The sequence below is a fragment of the Drosophila biarmipes genome, chromosome 2L (assembly GCF_025231255.1).
Source record: "Drosophila biarmipes strain raj3 chromosome 2L, RU_DBia_V1.1, whole genome shotgun sequence".
Lineage (NCBI taxonomy): Eukaryota > Metazoa > Arthropoda > Insecta > Diptera > Drosophilidae > Drosophila > Drosophila biarmipes.
The window spans coordinates 20,483,454-20,503,175 of NC_066612.1; the positions used below are offsets into that span (position 1 = coordinate 20,483,454).

Genomic DNA, 19,722 nt, shown 5'->3' on the forward strand with positions numbered 1-19,722 from the left:
GTTTTTCTTTTTGCGCTGGGTCGTTTTTCAGCGTTTGTCGACGAATAATAAATAAGAAAAAGTTTTCCTGCAAACGCAAACCAAAAAGCAAAAACACAAGCAAGCCGAACCGTAAAAATAAAAAGCGTTTTCGCTGGCGCAGCGCTGAGATCCATCGACCGATCGCACCGCCTCTTTCTCTTCGCCACCTTCCTCTCTGCAGTCGAAAAACCGGGGGCTCTAATTCAGATATTCAGAGTGAGATATATGTTTGAGCCCCATCTTGAAAGCATATAGGTAACACCAGTACTGTTTCTGATATTAGTTTTATTTTATAAAAAATATGGTGCCGTGTCATTTAAAATCTTTTGTTGAACTTAAAGAGTTTATGATTCCATTATTTTTATAATGCACTAAAAAGCAAAAATTATAATTAGGTTGGCTTAAAGTTCCATAAGTTAGATATACAATTTAATTTTGAAATCAAATTTGTTGGAGAGTTTTATAAATTGAAGAAAGTATCTAGCACAACTTATTTTAATAAATATTTAAATCTTTTCTTGCGAGCCCTAGCAATATTTTAATTTTAAAAATAAACCAAACGATTGCATAATTTGAACTTTTTTTTTTCTTTTGTCTAGTTTAATTGAATTGGTTAAATTCAAATTGGTAAATAAGTTTACATATGTGATCTGAATTAAAAAGTAAATGTAGAAATTTTTTTGAATTTTGAATGTTTTTGTTGTGATTAAATCAAGTTGAACTGGTGGAATTTACATTGTTTAACTTAACAACTAAACTATTAGTCCACCCAGAAGTAACCTCAGTTTAACTGTTCTCTTCCTACCATTTCGTTCTACTATTGGGAACATTTTACGAACGAATGCTATTGATTGAAGAACAAAGCATTCATTTCAAAGCATAACATGACGTTTTGGTGGCTTGAGATCCACAGAAGTATTGGCGCGTTTTTCCAAGTGTATTGGAGCTGGGTGCGAGGCGGAGGAAGAGAAAGAGAGAGGCCGACGTTTTGCCGTGGGACTTCGGGGCTCGATCAGCCGCTGGTGGCGTCGCAGTTGCAAACGTGAGTTCGAGGCGTGTGAACGTGATTTTTGGCTTTTCGCTGGTCCTCCTCGATTTCCCCGGTTTCGGCGCAGTGGGAAAAGCCCCGGGCCCAGAGAAAAACAGAAGCGGGACCCCAGAGGTCGCGGAAACTGCATACGATTTGCAGTTGTGTGGAAATATGGACTTCACCACTAATTTTCATTGCCCTGCGAGTGTGTGTGAGCGTGCGAGTGTGAAATCTGCGTGAAACATTGCCAAATCCTTTGACAGATTTCTATTTGCACCTATTTTGCATTCGGCTTTCGGCATTTGGCATTTGCCATCGACGCGAGTGTCAATCGAGTGAAAGTAAACAATGGTGGGCATGGGCACCCAAATGGACAGCCGATCGCGGATCACTAGACCAACAGCGGTAAGTGGGGTTTGCCCATGGCGATTGCCTTGCATAACAAAGTGTCAAAAAGTTAACAATTGCAGCAGCAACATACATATATATGTAGCGGCTATAGAGGTAGATAACTTAAAACAAATAAAATATGTTGATGACCGCAAATGTGTGTTTAATCAAGATATATTGCGCTTATTCGAAAACCTACTTTCTATCGACAAACGAAATTAGGGATTTAATAGAAAACACTAGACGGGCTGATAAGCTACTTCTATCGCCAAAAAACGATGATTCTTTCTTTAAATCTAATTATAAGATTTAATAGAATTTACCAGACGAAATGCTAATAGTGTTTTTAAAAATATTAAGAAAAACGCTAATTTGTAGAAAGGGGAATCTTGGAGTTGCTCGATTTGTGTAAAATACTTGAGTAAAAATTTCCTTTTCGGTCATACTTCACTTTTATAATAAAATATTAAAATAAATATGCTTTAATTTTACACTGAATCCCCTATTGAATCTAATAAATAAATTAATTTTCCCTTACTATTTTACACTGATTCCCGTTTGAATCAAACCAAAATCAATCAATCAACCGAAACCAATCGCAGATCGGAGTATTTCAATATTAGCGTCCCCTTTGGCCAGAAGCCCCTGATGAAAACGAAATCGCAATTAAAAGATGGTCACACGTCCCCGTCATTTTTCAAAATGTGTTGAAATCGGTAAACGATAGGGCTAAGCGTTTTATGCATATTAACAACTTCTGTCCCCCCGAGTGCGAGTGGGCTTTGTTTTCTTTTAACGCATGACTACGCAATCATAAAAGCATAACCAACAACGAAAATGCTCAAAGTTTCCGCTGTGTTTGCTGTTGTGGTTGGCAGTGCCGGTCCCAAACAGAGGGGGAAAAAGAGAGAGAAGCGGAATAAAATAAAAAGTTTCACTTTCTTCGAGAGCAATGCGGCTGGCTTGGGATCGACTCGTTGGATTTGGTCCAAGCCCAAAAGCAAAGCCCAAGCTACAGCAAAAACCACACCAAACCGAAAGCGAATCGGCTGCCTAAAATATCGACTTGCCAAAATGGGGATGCGGAGTTCGCGGCCTTTTCCGGCGGAGTCCAATCAGTGAAATTTTTTGTTTAATTAACCATTTCGCCATGAATATGCATTGCCCAAGTCTGGGAAGGGAAATGAAGAGCTGCACCAGGTCGAGTCAAGGTTGTTGCCAGAGTCTTTTGTTTGGGCTGCACCGCGGCCTCGTCAAGTTTGTCGCCTGAGTCTTTTGTTTTGGTGGGGAAAATTTCACCACTCGCCAGCTGCTCGGCTGGCAATTAGCAGAAAGAGCAGCGGCAAGCCAAATTTGGTTAAGTGTAACATCAACTTCATTTCCAGAGCCAATTGAATTTATAAATAATTCATTCTAGCCACTCGCCAAGAGAGTTGCCGATGGACGGACGGGCGGGTAACATTGTATTTGTATTTGGGAAATGAAGACATGGACTGGAACGTCTTCTCCTCGAGACACCCCTGCCGTCCCCGGCAGACTGGGTTTTCGTAGAAAGTCGCTGACACATTAAAGTGTTGCAATACGTTTCTCTGCCGACAGCTCGGCATCGTCTGCGATTGACAAATGTCTTCCTCGATGCGAGTTGACTTAATGCCCATTTGCACTGCACCACAGCCTCGGCACCGCACTGCTGCATCCAGTGCTGCCAACTATGCCGCAGAAGCAGCTATAGAAGCCCCCGAAAAAGCCACCTTACTCCAGCATTTAAACCCACGGTCATAAAGTTTATTATGGTTATAACTAGCACATTCGGCATTCTCATAAATATGCTTTTCATACTTAGCGCTTGTTTACATATCATGGGGTGTTTATAAAAAAGCTTTATTGGCACTCCATTTAAATAGGTTGTCATCAACGAATCGAGTGTCATATAACGAAAATATGCCTTAAATATAATATCTTTTCCTTAACGCTGTTTATTATTTAGTCCTTAAAAAAGATCCTTGCTTCCTGTATTCAGGCTTAAGGCAATTTATCTAATTGTAATCATTTCCAAATCGAAGGCTAATCACAAGCTGTAATCGACGAGTTTTGAGAAGTCGAAAGACACTGACTGGAAATAAGCCGTTCTGCCACCACTGACTTCGGCGGTTGCAAGCTCTCACGGCTGATTGGACATATACATATTGATTTGTTTTGCCGAGTTGGGACGCCGACAGCCGCATTTGCTCCAGTTTCCCCGTGGATCCTGCGTTTCCAAGAAATATGACAATGTTAATGAATGGGATTCGGCTTGATTGTCTCGATGCACATGACAATCGACACTAATGCCAGCTGCCTTATTTATTTTTTGCCGAACAAAGCGAAAGTACTTCTGCTTTCCATTTCAGACGTCTTCTCTTGCGGCGTGACCTGATTTGGTTTTCAACACAAATTAGTTCGCAGAGAGCCATTTGTTTCGCACCCAAGTTGCGGTCTCATCCTCCGGTCCCAGACCTCGGATCACTTTCTTCTCGTAATTGCCATGGTCTGGGTGCTGTGCAGCTCTTGATTGAAGTACTTTTCCAAATGGGAGAAATGGGTACTGGCACAGGAATTCCACCTTGTCATTGATATTTAAATTTGATTCGAGTACATGATGTATGAGAATTATTTGCGTACACTCTCTAAAATGAAACCGAGGACCTTCCAACTTTTTGTTATTTAATATTGTTCTTATTAAATATTGTTAGGGATTGATTTGATACCATGACTACACGAAAGAAATCTTTCGACCTCAAAAAGCACATTTAATAGGTTAAAATAACATTGATTCTTAAAAGTATATAACAAATTTATTTTCCTTGTACAAATTTTTTTCGTTTTCTACCGTTTATTTATTTATTTATTTTACACTAATTACCTGAAACCAATTTGGTGTTATTTCGCAATTATATGCCAGACTCAGGATACCAGAATTTCCTGAAAATATTACGAAATAACTCAGGCATTGACCTTGCTTACATATGCAAATGGGCTGGAATTTTCCCGAAACGCAGAAGCAAGAGATTGCCAAAGATCAATGGTGGATATTACCTAACCGCATGACCAGTCGTGCTGTGCTCACACTTTGGACACACATCCGCCAGCGAACGGCCCACAAGGGAGCCGATCACTTTCTTTTCTTGGGTGAATCACCAGCGATCGATATGTGCACGCCATGTGATTGGGGCCTTGCGCATCGAGAGATAACCGAATACCGAATTCGGAGTGCATGTCAGTTTTGGCCAACCGGTTCGGTTACCAGGGCCCCTCGAGTAAAAGACCGAGGGCTCGGTGCGAGCGACCCTATTAGGATCGACCTGAAGTACACGAGTCCCGGCTTTCTGGCGGCGGTTGTGCAACCGAAAAGGAAAGTTGAAAGGGCCCCTGGGCGAGGGAGGCGAGGCGGGAAATGCCTTGGCTTTTCCAGCGCGCCGCAATTTACTTTTACTTGGCTAACCCATTTCGCTTTTGATTGCTCTTTGCATTTCACTTTGCCGGCTGCCGGCTGCCAGTGGCCGGTGGCCAGTTGCTAGTTGTCCGCCGCCAGCTGCCGGTTGTCGGTCGTTGGTTGCCGGCGAGCCACTCGGGTGGTGCGAGGTGGCAGGGTGGTGCAGGGGCTTGCGGCTTGGTCGGCGGCCAGTCTGGCGCGATGGAATCCATGCAGAGAGAGAAAAACCAGTGGCCATTATTTAGGAAGCGTTTCCGACTCATAAGTATATACGTATTATCTTTATCAGGATCACTAGCCGCGTTAGCTTGCCATGTCATTTTGGAAACTCTAAGAGCTAGAATTAGGGATGTGGCATGCAAATTCATGGGCATCCCGTGCAACGCATCAGCAGGGTGCCACGACCACAAATAACCAAAACACCGTCTAAGTCTTTTTAAAATTTGTTGTATTTTGAAAATATTTAAATGAGATTGTGTTTTTATTATTAATACCCATTTTACATTTCATTTAACTGCGTTGCAAACTTCTCACTGAAACCATAATACCCTCAGCAAGTGGAAATTATTATAAATTATCCACTTTCTTGCAATAAAAAGTACATTAGTTGAATTAATTTTTAAAAATGAATTTTTATTTCCAAGAGCCAAATAAAAAATTAAAGCTCTTTCTTAAGGACCCTTTAATGTTTATTTCAAAAGGGTTTTTGAAAAGGCTAAAATATTCTACCAGTGTAATGGTCGCTGCAATTGCGGCCATTCTCTCTCTGAGATGCAGTCTGGAGGTGGCATGCAAATGCACATCGATCATCTTTATGGCTTGTGATTGTCCAGTTGGCTTTGCGTGAAAGTAAAATTTGATTTTCTACCGGCTGCAGTCCAGTATATGGCTCTGGCGATTCGCTTTGGCCGAGTGAGAGCCGCCCGGCCTTTCCAGACCTCCCATCCCAGGTGCATTGAGCCCACTTGACTCCACTTCTCCGACACATTATGTTTTAGCGTCACGCCATTTGCTTATCAGCGAGCGCCTGTCGTTTCAATTAAGATTTCCTCTGCTCAGCTGGAACTGCTGCGTCTTTCCATTAGCCCAAGCATCCCAGCTTAAAAAAAGAGCTTCCGAAAGCAGGGAATTCAGAAAATAAAATGTACACTCAAATATTGATTAATAAAACTAAAGATCATTAAAATATGAAGTGAAATCTGGGGTCACTTAATTCTTTACTCGCTGTTTCTTCTTTTTGTTACAGTAATTAATTTTTTATTTAAGTCCGTCAAGTAAAACGAAGGGAAGGGGTCGTGAAGATCGCACTTTTAACATATAAATGTTCTGATATCTTTTGACAGAAACTGCTTGCACATTTGACTGAATACATAGACTTTCTACAATGTTTTCATGAGCTTATTTCATATTTAATCAAAAATCCTTTGAGCCGTTTTAAACAATAAATAAAAAAGAGAGAGAGAGAAAATAATGTAGATTAAAAAATAGTTTTTGCGGTAAGAAGGCGTGCGTAGTACTTAAAAATATCTTTCAAACGACAACTTACGGGCCTACAAAGTTGAACTATTTAAAGCTGTTTTCCCGTCAAACTAGAGGGGTTTTCAAACGTGGAAAAAAAATCTTATTTGGGGTATATCTTTGGAACGGAGCATCGGATTTTAACCAGGTGTCATTTGTTGCTTATTTTAAGTAAGAATACAACTAGACTAATTCGCACCGGCTCTGACAGCTTAATTTTTCTACATTTTCATTATTACACTTTGAACGCTCTTTCTGCTAAATCAATCGTTTTATTAATGTATTGGATCATCACAGAAGATTTTTAAATTTCTGTAGTCCAAATACGAAAGATCGGAAAAAAATTAGTATTCGAGTTTTTATGTCAGAATATAATCATTTTATTAATAATATTTCCTATTCCGTATTTATATGAATTATTTTCGTTTGATTATTTTAAAATAAATAAATTACATTTATTTATATATTACTATATTGTACACAAGGATAACCTTTTTTAATCAACTGAATATAATCTGATTTATTTCCTTACAGAGCGATGTACTGTGGTGTCTGCTGGTCATCTTGGCCGTGGCTCTACCACTAGCCTCCGCCGGCTTTGGTTTTGACTCGGCCAATTCGTGCAGTCCCAATGGAAAGATGTCGCGTCGTGGTCGGGCACAGATGCTGGCGGCGATTCCCTGTGACCTAGGTCAGCAGGCCTTCTGCCATTTGCCCGGATCCGCATATCCGTGGCACGCTGTCCGGCGATTCGTGCACGAGAACCAGGGCCTGATGAAGCGCATGTACGGCGATGTGCGGCACATTTCCATTCTTCGAGATGAGATCCAGAACAACGAGGTGGATGCGGACGACATGGAGGAGGCGGCGGAGCGGTACAGCAAGGACGGGGGACGACGGAGTGCCAAGTATTTGATGAATGGGAGGGATCGTGATCGCGACAATTTCGGGAGCTATAAGAGCAACGACGTTCTTATGGAACCTCATTTTCGGCCCGTTTCCACTAGTACTACGAGTACAACTAGAGGAACGACTACCACTGCGGCTCCGGAAATAATTAGCAGCACTACGGATAAGGTTCCCAGTGAAGTTACCAGCACAACGCCTGGAAATTCCACAAGTGCGAAAAGTACCACTACGCCTCTTCCATCATCTCCCGAACAGCCGGAGGTACAGGCGGAAATTGTGGAAATCCAACCCAGTCCAGAGTCAAACAGCGTCTACGAAGTGGTGCCCTCTTCAGCTCCGTCAACCACGTCCACTGCAAAACCTTCACCAGCTGGGGGCGAAAATATACAGATCATCGACTCACCGCAGCTGGGATTGCATAATCTCACCGGAGAGGCCAATCCCACCCAAGAAACCCCTACTGCCACAACTCTAAAGCCCACATCGCTGTCCAAGAGTTCATCAGCACCACCCATCAGAAGGAGGAAGCCTGCGGAAACCACCACCACAGTAGCCACCCAAACTTCCAGCTCCGTGTCGCCCCCAACCACAACGACAGCCACCTTGCTGACCCGTCGCAATGTGACCAAGTACTCACCCGCGTCCGTGACCACGCCCGTCAGCTTCGCCTCGCTCTTCTCCGGCACCTCCAGCGGGCTTTTTAGTCCGGAGAAGCTGCGCAGACCTCTGACCACCAGTAGTACAAGTGCTCCTGTTCCTGTCCCAGTTCCAGCGGCAGGAGGTCCACCAGCAGGAGCGACTGGAAGCGCTACCAAGTCGGGACTTCTGAGGGAGGGTCAGCTCTTCCAGGATGCCATGAAGCAGGAGCCAGTGACAGTAGCCAGCAACTTACGCGGAGTGTAAGTTTCTAACCTGACTCCTCTTAACATTTTTAAGAACTTGGTTCCTCCTTCAGAAATGCCTGTCCCGTCAAGGATGAAGTGGTTGCTCCCTTCTGGGCAAACAACACCCGAGGCGAAGTGTTGGCCTTGCTCAACCTGTATCCCTTCGAGCAGTACGTCCACTGGGAGAAGTGCACCCACGAGTTCAAGCAAATGTTTTGCCGAGATGGATGCAGGTGTGAGCAGCAGTACCGTCTGCACAGATTGTTGGCCTACGATCCGCACAACGAGTGCCGAGGTATCTTCTCCGACTGGTTCCGGTTCCCGTCCAGCTGCATCTGCAAATGCTACAACATCCCGATGGAGTTCCGGGCCACCTCACGCAGTCCGAGGTCCGACAGCCGATTCGATGCTCCGAAATCCGATCCCATTGAGGCTGCGGAGGCGGAGGTCCAGAGAGCCATCTACGAACATGCCACGGACGAGTGGTACCGCCCACGCGATGAGTTCGACTTCTTGGAGGGGTAATCCTTCCACGTATCTTCGGGATTAATTGTACAGTAGTTTTAGATTCTATAGAAATAAGATACAATTCCCTTTTCAATCAGACACTTCTTCTTTATAGTCCATTACTACAGCTTTCTATATCCTCTAATCTATACCCTTAAGCTTACTTTTAAAAGCGGCATTATGTAACTGTAAATATAGACCAACATAATGCCCGGTTTAGGAAAAACTTACAGAGCGAATGTACCTTGAAATACTTGCGAACGAATCGCAGCCATTGAGCTGCGCCCGATGGTATTTACTAGTGTTATTTATTTATTTATTCCCATAGTAGCCCTAAGCATTACCATAAAAGTGGCCATAACATTAACCCCAAATATTTTAAAATACCCCAGATAAGTGTTGGGTAAATACTGCTCATTTGGATTTTCTCACTTGCTCTTTTTGTTCACCTGCTAAATTTTGCTCACTTGATCCTTTTTGCCAACAGAAATGCCTCACTCATGAGCAACCCAACACCAACCCAGATTAAAGTGAAGGCGTTTTGGAAAAATATTTATTGCAAAATGTATGCTCATATATGTAATGTGTATATTTAGAATGCTAACGTATGTATAAAATAGATTTTATTGTATTTAATACGTTGATATATTACTGTTTACTCTTTATTGCATACAAGGGTACGTTGATAAATTAGATTTACGCGTTGAAAAGGGTTTCCTTTCTAAGCAATTTGAAGGCATTTCAGGCACTTCATTTCATTTTAACCGTTTACCACTTAAGGCTAGTGATAGCTTTTGTCAATCACTCAATAAAATAAAACTTCGATTGTTTCTTAACTAGCCGATATTTTATTTTTCGGTCGGCCAAAGGCACTTGCCAGAATAAGTAAAGTTGTAAGTAAAGCTCGATTTTGAAGAAGTTCTCAAAGAAAATTGGATTAGTTGAAACTATTTAATATACACAGTTGAACAGTTGAAGGGTTTAAAGCAAAACTCTATTGCCACCGAGTTTATCGAATCGTTTAGGTAAATAAAATACAAATCTACGTTTTTACTTACAATTACATAATAATAAATTGCATACAAACAGACTTTCGGCTTAGAATGTCGCCTTCGAAAGAAGTCCAGACGGTATATATAAATAAGATATATAAATTGTGGAAGCATTCCTTGTTTGTGATCAAGTTTGACAAACTGTATCTGCCGGAGCGGACAGACGTACCGCGAACAAAGACTACACCTACATATATAAATTAGGTTACAGAGACAAGAAACAGGTAGAAATACCGCGCCCCATATGCAAACTCCTCAGTTGCAAATCGACGCATATTGAATACTCTGCGTTGAACAAAACAAATACGAACTCGATACTATTGATGCGCGTTGAAAAAATACTAGGCGTGAGTGTCGCGTTGTGTGCTCATAACTAAAACTAGGAAGATCCCACGTCCAGGCTGGACAGGCGATCCACTCGGATCAACCACTCGACACGGGCACCCAAAGCAGCTTGTCCTGCTCCTTGTCGACGGCGTCCTTAATTTGGGTGCACATGTGCTTGATGCTGACGCCGGGGATGACGGCTGTAAAACCACGATTTTTATTAATTGTGATCGAAACTACTGGAGAACGGAAAGCTAACCTGATATGTACTGCTTGTAGTCTGTCTCCAGTTTCATGGCCCGTTCGTACATTTCCTTAGCTGCCTTGGCCGAGATTTTGTCGGTGCCAAAGTCGCGAATGTCGCGGATTTGCTTTGCGGACTTAAAGCGCAGCAATAGGACAATTGGGTAGATTTGTAGACGCTGCAGGCGCTCTACAGCGGAGATCGAAACGTCGAGGATGCAGTGACGTCGATCCTAGGGGGAAAATTGGAGCTTAAAGAAGATCAAAGCCATTCAAGGATTGTTACTCACATTCTTGCAGGCATTGCTGATGGCCTCCACGGTGGTGCTCTCGAACTTGTTGCCTCTCCGCCGGTAGTCCACAAAGATGTTCTCCTTCAGACCCTCCTCCATGGCCTCCTGCGAGCAGTCCATCGCAGTCACCTCGCACAGCTTGAATAGGTTGGAAAAGTCAATGGTAAGGCGGTCCATAAGGCACTCGGATAGCGGTCCAATGATCAGCACAGGCCGGCGAATAGGCGCTGAAAGATGGTCATAGAAATAACTAATTTAATTGTATTTCGTTAAGGGCAGCTTACAGTCCAGCAGCTCCACCCGCTGGTAGCTAAGGGCTCCACCGTCATCGTTGAGCAGGCCTAGGTCTGGAAAGAAGCTAAGCTGAGTATTGCTGAAGCTGGCAATCTCCGTGGAGTCGCGGGACGAGCTGCGCTGGTTCTTTTTGCGACGAAAAAACGATCTCCTGGCCGAAGTGCTGCCTCGTCTGGCGGTTCCCGTATCACAGTCCACCACCTCCCCCGAACGTAGTTCCTCCTCCACCCTGCGGATTAAAAGAAAAAGGTAACCACTCAATAAGTTTGCGTTAAATATAATTAAAATACTTATGGTAATGCATTTTAAGTGACACAACTAATTATGTCGTTATTTATTTTAAACTTGTATCATTCTAGACAAGTAAGAGTATTACCTTGTGAGGAGTTGAATAACTCCCCACAGCGGCAATTAAACACGGTGGCCCACGCGCGTAGTAACGGAATGGCGAAGGGAGTTGCGTTCAGCCTCGAAATTCGGTCTAGCAAAAGAAATGCCACATCAGAGCAGCAGGACGGCGCGCATCAGTGCCACTGGCTACAGAAGGATCAGACATAGGACTTTAGAGGAACCGTGGGCTCGACTGAGAGAGTTTGCCCGACTGAGCAGTCCAACCAAATCAGTTCCTTACGTCCTGCTAAACTTTTCTAAGACTCCCTCTCAAAACTTACTTTATTTGACTGGGTATAATGCCGCACTCCTTCCGATGGCCCATTGCATCCAGCTTCCACGCCCGCCACAAGCCAAAGGTGCCGTTGAAGACCGTGTTGTCCACGTAGAGCACCTCATCCTTCACAAACCGCAAATCGTCCTCGTTTAACTCACCAGTCCGGTCAAACCCCACGCGAATGTAAAATGAGTCACCAGGCTCGTCTTTAATTTGTTTTAGAGCTGCATGGAATAAAGGTAGGCGATACAAGCTGGAGGCGGTATTAACCAATCGCTACTCACTGTGCAGTTTATTCTGCACCAGCATGGTGACCGTATCCGTGAGCTTTGAAATCTCGTTGGCCGCCTGCTCGGCGGTAACTCCGCTCAGGTCCACCCCATTGTACTCCAGTATTTTATCACCCTTTCGTATTCCCGCATGATCGGAGGGCGATCCGGTCGCCACGTCGTGCACATAGATGCCTACTTTGTTGCCCCCAAACAGCTTAATGCCCAGGTTCTTTGACTTGTCCATGTGCAGAGTCACGTACCTCAGAGCTGGAATAAAAAGTTGTAGTCATGTCACAGGAAAGAAAAGCAAGAAGTGGTTTGTTAGTAGAGTATTCTTCATTGACCGTCTTAAGTACGTTTTTCTGTGTTGAACCTAGATCTTGAACCCTTCTTGGCCGGAAAATAATAATTTTCCTTACTAACTCTATGGCGCCCGAAAATAATTGACGAATCAGCCTTAGTCTTTTAGCTTACGATCCTGAGAATATGTACCTTATACAGCTGGAAACGCTTCCTGCTGCACGGTTACCTTCTTCGTCGAAGGATAGAACTATTGGAACTTGCTACTACCCCGGGAGTGTGGTTAGTAGTGGGTGGAGTGTTGTGGCTACGTACTCTCTGCCGGAACGGATGCAGGCGGCGGCGGCAAGGCGGGCTTAGGCTCCTCATCGTAGACCGTCGACGTGGCCGATGCTGTCGTTGTGGTTGTGGTGGCCGCCGACGAGGGCATGTCCTGGCTGCTGCTGATATCCGACTGGTTCTCCAGGCTGTCGGTGAAGCTTTGGTCCTTGATAGACTGATGCGAGAGCGGAGCCCTCGAGCCGGACCTCGTTGATGGAATCTGCGGTTGCAAAGGCAACGGGAAGAGTGAGTTGCGAGCAGGGGGACGCGGAGAGTTGCGCGGAGTTGGGGAGCCCGAATGGTTAACGGGAGATTCTGGTTCCAGATTGTGCGCTCCCTCGTACTCCATTGAAGGGAATTCTGAAAGAAGGGTCGGGATTTGATCGTATGCTTTGGAACACACAGGTCAAATGTACTTACTCTCCGGATTGTACTGTACGAGCATTGTGAAGGAGTCGCCGCACTGCCGCAGCACGTTGGCGGCTATCTCCTGCGTGGCCGCCCGCATGTTGATGCCACATACTTCCAAGAGTTGATCGCCCACCTGGAGACCGGCACGCATCGCTGTGCTCTTATCAGCGACGGTGGACACAAATATTCCTCCGCCGTTGTTATTGCACTGAATGGTGATACCGAGCGACTTGTCGCGCTTGTCGATGGTGACTCTTCTAAGGTCTCCGGGGCACAGAAAATCCGCGGGCACATTGGAGTTGCGCTTTCCACTTCCGCCGCCGCCGTGGCTGAGGATCTCCACATGAACTTGCGGCATGGGCGAACCGCGTCCACTGCCTCCGCCTCCGACTCCTGATCCAGTTCCACTTCCTCCTGCCATATTTGCACCATAACTGTTGTGAATACTGGAGCTCATCAGAGAGATGGGAGCACGATCTGAGGATGATGCTGACATGGACCCTCCGGAAGCTGGCGCCGTGCTCGTAACATAGTGGTGGTCAATGCTACCGGAGCTGTTCTTTACCATGCTGCTGCTCTTGCTGGCCACACTGGGATTGGATGGAATTCTCAGCCGCTGGTTGTCTTTCTTGCGCGGAAAGGTTCCGCCCTCATAGATCACACCTCCCACTCCCGAGACTCCTCCTGCGCCCACGCCCATGTAGGGATAGGGCCCGTGTCCGTAATCCAGGTAGGGGGCATGCGGAAGCGGTTGGGGATGTGGTAGCGGGTTGGTCTGGGCATGATGGTGCGGATGGTAGTCCAGGTCGGTGGGTATTCCAACGTTGTCGTGCGGAACTACCGCCGCAGGAAGTTGTTGTAACTGCTGCTGAGGCGGTGGAGAGGGCAGTGTCAAGGGACTGGATCGACGGTTGCTCCTGCCTCCGGGCCCAAAAGTGGGGAAGAGCTGCGTGTGCCGGTTCCCTGGGATATGGGTGGATTGGAGAAACCCGCCGTAGCCCCCGTGAATTCCGGAGCCAATGCTTTCACTGTCGCTCGGGTACTTGGGCACATGCCTCACCTGCATGGGCACATGACGCTTGGCGTATACCCCGTACTCGCTGACAGCCGGACTTTTGGCGGACAGTATCGACTCGATGGAGTTCTGCGATTTCAGAGACACCACATCCGGCGGCTGGCCAACCGGCAACGGGTGACTGCCTCTCGGAGGATTTAGCGGCATGAACAAGGCATTGGGATTGGATCCAGAGCTGTTTTTTGGCAGCGGCAGCGGTTGGAAGACGTCAAAGACCTGCTGCTTGCGCACTGGAAACTCGCCGGCAGCCGGACCCGTGACTCCACCCATTGATCCCGATCCCATTGCAAAGCCCGCTGAAGACGACGATGCATTCATTACCTGCTGCTGGGCCTGCTGACCACTGGTTTTGGGCTGGTAAAAATCGCCGCTGGGAGTGATATTCAGCGACAAGCGATGGTTACTGTGCGGTCTGGATCCGTAGCGCTCCTGTGAGGGTATTTTCACCCTGGCATTGGCTCCCATCAGGGGTGCCCGCTGTATCGGCTTTTGGTTCATCTCCTCGGGAGCGTAGAGCGAGTGCCTTGGATGGGTCGGATAGCCGGCGATGGGCATGCCTCCAGACGAACCGGGAGGAAAGAGTGCTGAGACTCCCGAGCTCACCGGATTGGAGTTGCGGTTGGGGTGCGCCTTGATGGCGCTCCCATTAGCTCCCCGGATGTGGGCCAAGGGCTTGGACATCTGTGGGGGCAAGGGTGGGGGCAGTTGTTCTTGCATCATCTCCGGCTGCTGCTTCTCTGGCACTCCCACTTCACCCACCAATTCATCATCCTTGTCCACGTTGATTGGACCGGCTGTGAAAAGTGACATCAGGGCTTGTTTCTTCTGATTGCCACGCATGGTGCCTGTTGGGTTGTCGTGTGAGATGTTGGTCCGGGGCCAGGTGCCCATACTCTTGGAGGCCTCCTTTTCCTTCTTGGTGCGCTTCTTGCGGTTAAACAAGTTCTCCTTGCTCTTCTCTGAGCTATTCTCACTGAGCACCGAATCCAGAGCGGCGATGGCGTCATCGTGCTCCTGCTCAAAGTTATCCTCCGGTGTTCCCGGCTTGCTGAACTTGAGTTTTCGGAAGAAAAACTCAGCGAATTTGGACGGATGTTTGGTGGCGCTACTTGGCCCACTTCCACCACCTCCGCCGCCACCCGACACATGCTGCATGGAGTCAATGGAGTCCGTCTGTGCCGACGAGGTGGTCATGCCCGGCGGCAACTGGTCCTGCACGTACTTGAGCGCAAAAAGGTTGAGACCATCGTTGCGAGGATCGTTAAGCACCTGCATCACCTCCTCGATTGACTGCACCGAGTCCATTGACTTGTTGTTAATGCTCAGCACTCTGTCACCAACGTCCAGCTCCGGTTCGTAGAAAGCCAGTGAGTTCTGCTCGATCTTCGCTATGAACACGCCCATGTCGAGTTGCAGGCCATGCGGGCAATCTCGATCCCTAGTCTTCAGCTGAACAGAGTACGCGTGCCGCTTGCTGTGACGAGTGCGGGAAACCAGCAGGAGGGAACGAGGTGCACAAGCGCGGATTTCGTCTAGAACCATACGCTTGGACAACGACTGGCAGTCAAGGTTGTTCACCTTGCAGATCACATCGTTGATCTTAAGCTTTCCGCAGGCGGGAGAGCTGCTAGTCACGCCACACACTAGCTTACGCTTGTTGCTGTCATCCAGGATGATGCCCAGATCGGACGTGTGTTCGTAGCCGGACAGCTCTACTTCCAGAAGGTCCTCACCCTCGTAACTGCTTAGACGGAAACTGCGTCGGGATCCGGACGCATTGCTATCCAGATTGTGACGTTCCTGCTGCTCCATTTGTTCCTTCAGCAAGTCAATCTTCTTCTGAGCCTCGTCTTTCTGCTTCTTAATCTTCTCGCTATCCCTGATAGCCATCAGCGAATCGGAAATGGCCTTATCTCTCTCGTGGCGCATCTTGTCACATAGCGTCTTCACCGAGTCCCGCTCCTGCACAATTTTCTCGCGCTGCGATATGGCCCAATCCCGAACGCGTTTGGCCTCCTCTGCATCCTGACTGGAGCGCTCCACCTCGGAGAGAGCCTTCTCCAGACTCTTGCGCAGCTTTTCCAGTTCTTTGCTGGTTTCCAGCTCCTTTCCGCTGGGGAACTCCTTTGACCACGAGCTCTCGCGCGACTTCAGCAGATCGCGCTTTTTGAGCTCCGCGTTGGCCAGCTGCAGAGCCTTGATCTCTCCCCTAGCAAGCTGCTCATCCTTTTTCAGCCGTTCGATCTCTTTGTTGGCCAGAACCAGATCATCGGACATCTTCTGGTGCTCCTGCAGCACGTTGTCTTTCTCGGACAGCAATTGGTTGAGCTCCTCGGTGAGCGAGACTACGTTCTTGGTCTCCTTGGAGAGCAGGACCTTCAGTGTCTGGTTCTCGTCACCCCGCTCCCGGTAGTAGTTGCGATCTTTTTCAAGCTCGATGTAGGATTTCTTGTACTTCTCGCGCTCCACTGCGGCCATATTGCGTTCCTTCTTCAGCTCGGCCATCTTCTCGGTGCAGCTGCCGTCGCAGCCCTGAGACTTCCCAAAGTAGTAGGGATTCCCACTGCTTCCTGGCGGCACCTGGCTGTTTCCATTCTGGGCCTGCTGGCTCTGCTGGTTTTGGGTCTCGAGCAGCAGGCGCTTGAGCCGGGCGCTCTCCTCCACTATATCCGTGAACTTATTGCGATCGGCCATGTAGTGCTCCTGGTAGAGTCTCAGTTCGGTGGCCAGTTCATCGCAACGCCGATTGGTGCTCGAGTGCTGGTGGCGAAGATTGTTCAGTTCCAGGAGTGCCGACTTGTACTGCGTTTGCAGTAGATCGTACTTTGGGCCGTTTCCGCCGGAGACGCCTGACACGCCCACTCCGCTGTTGATGCCCTTCGAGGGCCCGTTGTTGTTGGCCATATTGGCTGCTGTGGTGCTTCCACTGGAATTGGACGGTGGACGGAGGGTGTTATCATAGCCCACATACTCCGAGCTCTCTTCTGGAAAGGCGGGGGTAAGCTTAGAGGAGGTATTCATTGGTAAGAGAACCACAGACTTACCCTCCTGACTGCTCGTGCTGGTCAGGGAAAGATCTCCCGATGCCATCTTCGCCATCACAGCATCCTTAGCTCATACATGAACATGAAGGCTAAGCTGGCAAGCAAAAGCATACATAACACCTGTTGGGGTAGGATGATATAGTTGATGACTTTAAATACCATGTTGGATCAGAGTACCAGAGTGTACATTTACAAGGAGAGAAATTAAACGAACAATATAGACAGTAAAATACTCTAATACCTACGCTCTGGCCTAGTTTGCCAATCTCGATTATGTAGTACTATCTGGCTAACAAAGTCCTAGCAAGATGTCAGCTTAGATTTATAGGGTATCAATTGGAGTTTAAACCGATAACTAAAGATTAAATATTTGGAAGATACCAATTTGATACGGTCCGATCGTAAATTGAATATATAAACTTAACTTGTACTTGCTGATCACGGTGATAGTGTAACCAAAACTCTAATCCCACCATGCTTATTGTTTAAAGCACACCAACAGCAGTGACTGCATTAATTATCTTCGTTTAAACACAACAGCTGTGTTCGAAAGATTAGAAACGTTTCAGCCATATTCAATTTAATTTTGTTTTTAAATCATACATTTACAGGAATATATCTTATGATTTTGGATTATTTGAATATAAGCAAATTACACACATAATGGCAAAAAAAAAATGTACATATATTGAAAACAAATATTATAAACAAATTTCTAAATTGTGATAGCCCCAATCATTTTGCTGGTTTAATTTGAATATTTAAATATTTGAATTTTTATCGAGCACATACTATGCCGAACATTTTAAATAGGCTTTCAGGCCTGGAAAGTTCTATTGTAGTGGTCAGTGCTGTGCATATCTGAGCCATGAGAGTAAGTAGGAAAACCGAAGCACTGGAAAAACGAAACTTTCACAAAGTTTGTGAAACCGCGATTTCCACAATGGAACGAATGAAATTTAAATACAACCGCAAAACGGGATGGCAAATGGGTTTGGGCGCGGGTGGGAGGGGGGTCGCGAGTGGGAGGGCAGGTACCTCGGGTTTTGGGGCCTTTTCGAGCGGCGAATGCTTGCGAAAACGAAATGTGTGGCAATTAGGCACTCGAGCTAGGGCATCGGGACTAAGCCAAAGAATTAATTGAAGCAGCCGAGCAGAAAGCGTAAATTAATAGCAACATGTATGCACACACGCACACTCGCACACTCACTCACCGACTCGCCAGCGCACACACACTCGCGGGCGGGCAAAACAAGTTGGCCGAATGAAGGAGAAGAAAAGCTGGCGAACGCACAAAGGTGGAAAGCAAAGCGAATTATATAAACGCTTTTCGGAGTGGAGTTTGGATTCGTTTCGCAGGCACTTATCTTGTCCAACTAGCCGCCTATTGGGCCTTAAAAAACAACATTGCGTATGTTCCTTTTGGTCGAAAGTCTTTCGCACACACTCGCACACGCACGCAAACGCAACAGCTGAATGGACGAGCGAAAGAGAGGGGGCGAGCTCCACCCCAATTCCAGGCCGGCGGGAAAGAGAGGGAGAGATGCAACAGGCGGACGAAGAACGGGACAGCCGACTTTTACCGTTTTCGCTCGGGCATCCGGATTCCGGAAGTTCCGCTCTCCAAATCGCGGGCGAAAGGTCAATCTGCACGGCGCTCGGCGCACAGACAGTTTTCCAACGAGACCCGCTCAAAGCGATGACGAATGGCCAACGAAAAACGAACGAAATAAAATAAAAAAAACAACACAACTTCACGAAAACGTCACTTTTCCGCTACAGCCAGTGTGACCGCGCCATCATCGATAAATTATACCATCCGGCTCTGTACTTTTATACTAATTTTACTTTTTCAAATATACTAAAAATATTTCAAGCAATCACGAAGAAAAGTAACTATGACGAAATCACTCCGTATGTTTAATAAACAGAATAAATTGAGTTCTTATATGGTTTAATAATTTTTTAAACCTTGATATATTCAAACGAAAACAAAATGTGCGCGCTACTGCGCCACCTGGTGGGCCAACTCATAATTTAACTTGTTATCGACGACTTCGATTTTGTCTTTATTAATTCGCCTCTGGCCCAAAAGGCGGCGCATTGTCGCCAACATTCAAAATAAATACAAGTGTATCATTTCTGTTGAGTTACAACAGCCATTTTGTAATTTTAGTAAAAAAAACGTTTAACATATGAATGCTAAAAAAAATAAACAAAAGGAAAGTAAAATAAATGAACTGAAAGTTTTGAAGGGAAGGCTTAACGTCAAGTTTAAAGCAAAGTTAATTCAATGTTGATTAAAGAGATAAAAAGATGGAATTCAATATTTACCCAGTTACCCAGTCGTTTTAAAAAAACATAGTTCTGGATCGTATCAAGGCAAATGTGCGTGCTGGGTGCATTATATTGCTGTGCGTTCTAAATGAGTTTCAGAATAGGGAAATATGCAATATTGACTTTGCTTTATACCTTTCACAATCGCCAAAAATCCGTACAGGATAAAAGGACAAGAAGTAAATGTTATAAAGTTAAGTGGAAAAAGCAAACACCAAAGCAGGAAGCAGCAAATCACCACAGTAAAATAAATGTGGAAACCCAGTTTTATGTATTCCTTGGGAAAGCTTCCAGATATTTGATTTTTATCTTCTAGGTGTTACAGGTGCATTAAAAAAGAGTGCACCCAGAAAGT

At 46.0% G+C, this 19,722-nt stretch overlaps 2 protein-coding genes across 4 annotated transcripts; one reads left to right on the top strand and one right to left on the bottom strand.

Annotated features, from left to right (window-relative positions):
- Positions 1–1,069: 1,069 nt before the first annotated feature.
- On the top strand, positions 1,070–9,277 carry LOC108033337 (protein spaetzle 4). 2 transcript variants are annotated; one of them, XM_050885469.1, is made up of 3 exons: positions 1,070–1,555; positions 6,966–8,239; positions 8,296–9,277. In XM_050885469.1, the coding sequence occupies exons 1-3, from the start codon at positions 1,400–1,402 to the stop codon at positions 8,747–8,749; spliced, it is 1,884 nt and encodes a 627-aa protein (XP_050741426.1). In that variant the 5' UTR covers positions 1,070–1,399; the 3' UTR covers positions 8,750–9,277. The 2 variants fall into 2 exon arrangements, with proteins under 2 accessions (XP_050741426.1, XP_016963112.2); XM_017107623.3 differs by having other exon boundaries at positions 1,070–1,456.
- Positions 9,278–9,647: 370 nt separating this feature from the next.
- Positions 9,648–18,836, bottom strand: LOC108033823 (disks large homolog 5). Of its 2 annotated transcripts, none has more exons than XM_017108448.3 (10): positions 18,614–18,836; positions 17,031–17,150; positions 12,921–16,970; positions 12,495–12,860; positions 11,892–12,146; positions 11,612–11,831; positions 10,931–11,169; positions 10,644–10,873; positions 10,370–10,586; positions 9,648–10,310 (listed from the first exon to the last, which is right to left on the bottom strand). In XM_017108448.3, exons 2-10 carry the CDS (start codon positions 17,083–17,085, stop codon positions 10,207–10,209), a joined length of 5,736 nt encoding a protein of 1,911 aa, XP_016963937.1. In that variant the 5' UTR covers positions 17,086–17,150; positions 18,614–18,836; the 3' UTR covers positions 9,648–10,206. The 2 variants fall into 2 exon arrangements, with proteins under 2 accessions (XP_016963937.1, XP_016963938.1); XM_017108449.3 differs by having other exon boundaries at positions 18,245–18,836.
- Between the last annotated feature and the right edge of the window lie 886 nt (positions 18,837–19,722).

Coding starts and splice junctions, on each gene's coding strand:
- LOC108033823 (XM_017108448.3), bottom strand. CDS start 17,085: ATGGCGAAGATGGCATCGGGAGATCTTTCCCTGACCAGCACGAGCAGT. Junction 11,832..11,891: donor GGTGCAGAATAAACTGCACA/GTGAGTAGCGAT, acceptor TATTCCATGCAG/CTCTAAAACAAATTAAAGAC. Junction 10,311..10,369: donor CTACAAGCAGTACATATCAG/GTTAGCTTTCCG, acceptor GTGGTTTTACAG/CCGTCATCCCCGGCGTCAGC.
- LOC108033337 (XM_050885469.1), top strand. CDS start 1,400: ATGGTGGGCATGGGCACCCAAATGGACAGCCGATCGCGGATCACTAGA. Junction 1,556..6,965: donor TATATGTAGCGGCTATAGAG/GTAGATAACTTA, acceptor ATTTCCTTACAG/AGCGATGTACTGTGGTGTCT. Junction 8,240..8,295: donor GCCAGCAACTTACGCGGAGT/GTAAGTTTCTAA, acceptor TTCCTCCTTCAG/AAATGCCTGTCCCGTCAAGG.